This window comes from Galdieria sulphuraria, assembly GCF_000341285.1.
Source record: "Galdieria sulphuraria unplaced genomic scaffold scaf_403, whole genome shotgun sequence".
NCBI classification, from domain to species: domain Eukaryota; phylum Rhodophyta; class Bangiophyceae; order Galdieriales; family Galdieriaceae; genus Galdieria; species Galdieria sulphuraria.
Window position 1 is genome coordinate 1 of NW_005178072.1, and position 2458 is coordinate 2458.

General features: G+C 36.7%; 1 protein-coding gene across 1 annotated transcript; it reads left to right on the forward strand.

The window, feature by feature from the left end:
* Positions 1 to 140: 140 nt before the first annotated feature.
* Gasu_66070 (peptidyl-prolyl cis-trans isomerase B (cyclophilin B)) lies at positions 141 to 2111 on the forward strand. Its single transcript, XM_005702196.1, has 9 exons — positions 141 to 392; positions 453 to 571; positions 631 to 766; positions 820 to 1009; positions 1063 to 1208; positions 1264 to 1344; positions 1398 to 1529; positions 1586 to 1673; positions 1744 to 2111. Exons 1-9 carry the CDS (start codon positions 252 to 254, stop codon positions 1857 to 1859), a joined length of 1149 nt encoding a protein of 382 aa, XP_005702253.1. The 5' UTR covers positions 141 to 251; the 3' UTR covers positions 1860 to 2111.
* The last annotated feature ends 347 nt before the right edge of the window (positions 2112 to 2458 follow it).

A 2458-nucleotide genomic window follows, 5' to 3' on the forward strand; every position in this document is an offset into this window, starting at 1 on the left:
TTCAACTGCTAAGAGCTAATCATTTTGGTAACTTCCTAACAGTTTCCAATTTTTTTCAAACAACTGACTGGAAATCTTTTGTCACTATAACACCAAGTATACAAGAAACCATAGCTACTGTGAAAGAAGAGAGTGTTCGACAATCCACCTTCATTATAGCCTTGTCATTTTTCTGTTGAGTTACAACTGTATACAGTAGATTACGAAAGGTGGTTTCTAAAAGTTGTGAAATACTTAGCATTCGCCAAAGCATGAGTGTTTTGTTGCAGACTTCAAGAGGAGATATTGTTGTTGACCTTTTCACAGACCTCGCACCTTTAACTTGTAAAAATTTTCTCAAACTTTGCAAGATCAAATATTATCACCTCTGTACTTTTCATTATGTTGACAAGGTGAGCTTGTAGTTGAAACTGTCTTTTTAGAAGTTTTATGGTTGATCCTTTTGAATTTAGGGTTTTGTTATACAAACAGGTGACCCGACAAATACAGGTAAAGGAGGTGAAAGCATATATGGAATTTGTTTTGGAGAACAAGCACGATACTTTGAAGACGAGTTCACTCCCAAGCTTCGGTACTTTATTATTTATGTAAGATTTTAAAAGTGCTAAAACACGAGTTTTTCACTGATAGACATAATCGCAAAGGACGAGTTTCTATGGCTAATGCCGGTCAGCCAAATACTAATGGCAGTCAGTTTTTTATTACTCTTAGTGATCAGTTGGACTACTTGGATGACAAATATACCATTTTTGGTCAAGTAGAAGAGGTATTTATTCCTATTCATTTGCGTATTCAAGTTGTTTATATTATTTTCTATAGGGTTGGGAAACAGTTGAAGCAATAGAATCGGTCCTTGTTGACGAAAAGAAGAAACCTTTTCAAGTTAGTCGCATCTATCATACGATTATATTGGACGACCCTTTTCCTGATCCACCAGGTATGCCACCCATACCTTCTTCTCCTGAACGAGATGGAAACCAAAATGTCGTGTCCTCTGAAGTACGACTAGGTAAGTTTCTGTAGAAGAAGAAAAGTGATTGTAATTCGAAAGTAAATCTTCAGATGATGATGAAATCTGGCAAGAAGAGGAAGGAATGGATAGTGAAGAGAGAGAAAAGTTGAGACGTAGAAAAGAGGCACATTCTCGTGCAGAGGTTTTAGAGATCATTGGAGATATTCCTGATGCAGAAGTTAAACCACCGGATAATGTAAGAGAGAAAATTGTGCAAGATGGACCAGTCTAATGACTTTTATTCTATGTAGACATTATTTGTTTGCAAGTTGAATCCTGTGACTCGTTCCGAAGATTTGGAACTTATTTTTTCTCGGTTTGGTGAATGCAAGGTTTGTTATGAATTGGTAGACTATGTGTAGAAAGTAGTGAAATTGGTTGTAAGGCTGAGATAATTAAAGACAAAGTTACTGGCGAGTCCCTATGTTATGGATTTATAGAGTTTCCTGACCGTAAAGCTTGTGAACAGGCATTTTTTAAAATGAACAATTGTTTGATTGATGATCGAAGGATAAGAGTAGGAATATACTGGTTTAACTATTTTTTTGCTAAAATTTGTTGATTGTTGTTCAGGTAGATTTTTCACAAAGTGTTGCCAAGTTGTGGAATCGTGTTCGTCAAGGCCATTGTATTCGTTTAGACGAGGACGAATCGCTTCAAAGTATGTGTTGTTTATTCGGTTGATAATGAAACTGATGTGAATTGATAATAATAATCATCTTTCCTAATAGGTCACGGAAAACGATCCTATCACAATGAATATGTATTCGATGACTTGGAAGAGAAAGCCTTGTTTCAAGAGCATCGTAGAAGCTCTTACTCCAAAACTTCAAAAAGGTACAAATAACTAACAAATGACGAAAGAACAAGTTGTTCTGATACCAATGCGTCGTGGATTCTTTTTGAGAACAAAATGTTATTTGTAAATATAACAGACAATGTGACTACCATTTTTGCACAATATTCTTTATAACTTTATTGGATATTCAAAATTCCAGTTTCTTAGGTATTTCCCAAGTAAACGTCGATTCTACTTTGGGATCTCTGCCAAAGTGGCCATAAGCTGCAGTCTGCTTATAGATAGGCCTTAACAAATTCAAATCTTTTATGATACGACCAGGACGAAGATCTTATGGTACAAAACATGATTATGATCAATCTTAAAGTAAAACGCAAAACTTACCAAAGTTCTTCTTGACTATTTCCAAGATTTCTTGATCTGGCTTGGTTCCCGTTCCATAAGTATCCACAAAGACGGAGAGTGGTGAGGCGATTCCAATAGAATAAGATAGCTGAACCAAACAACGACGTGCAAGTCCTGCAGCAACAATAGACTTGGCAACCCATCTCGCAGCATAAGCGGCTGAGCGGTCGACCTTTGTAGGATCTTTTCCAGAAAAAGCGCCACCACCATGAGCACCCCAACCACCGTAAGTATCAATAATA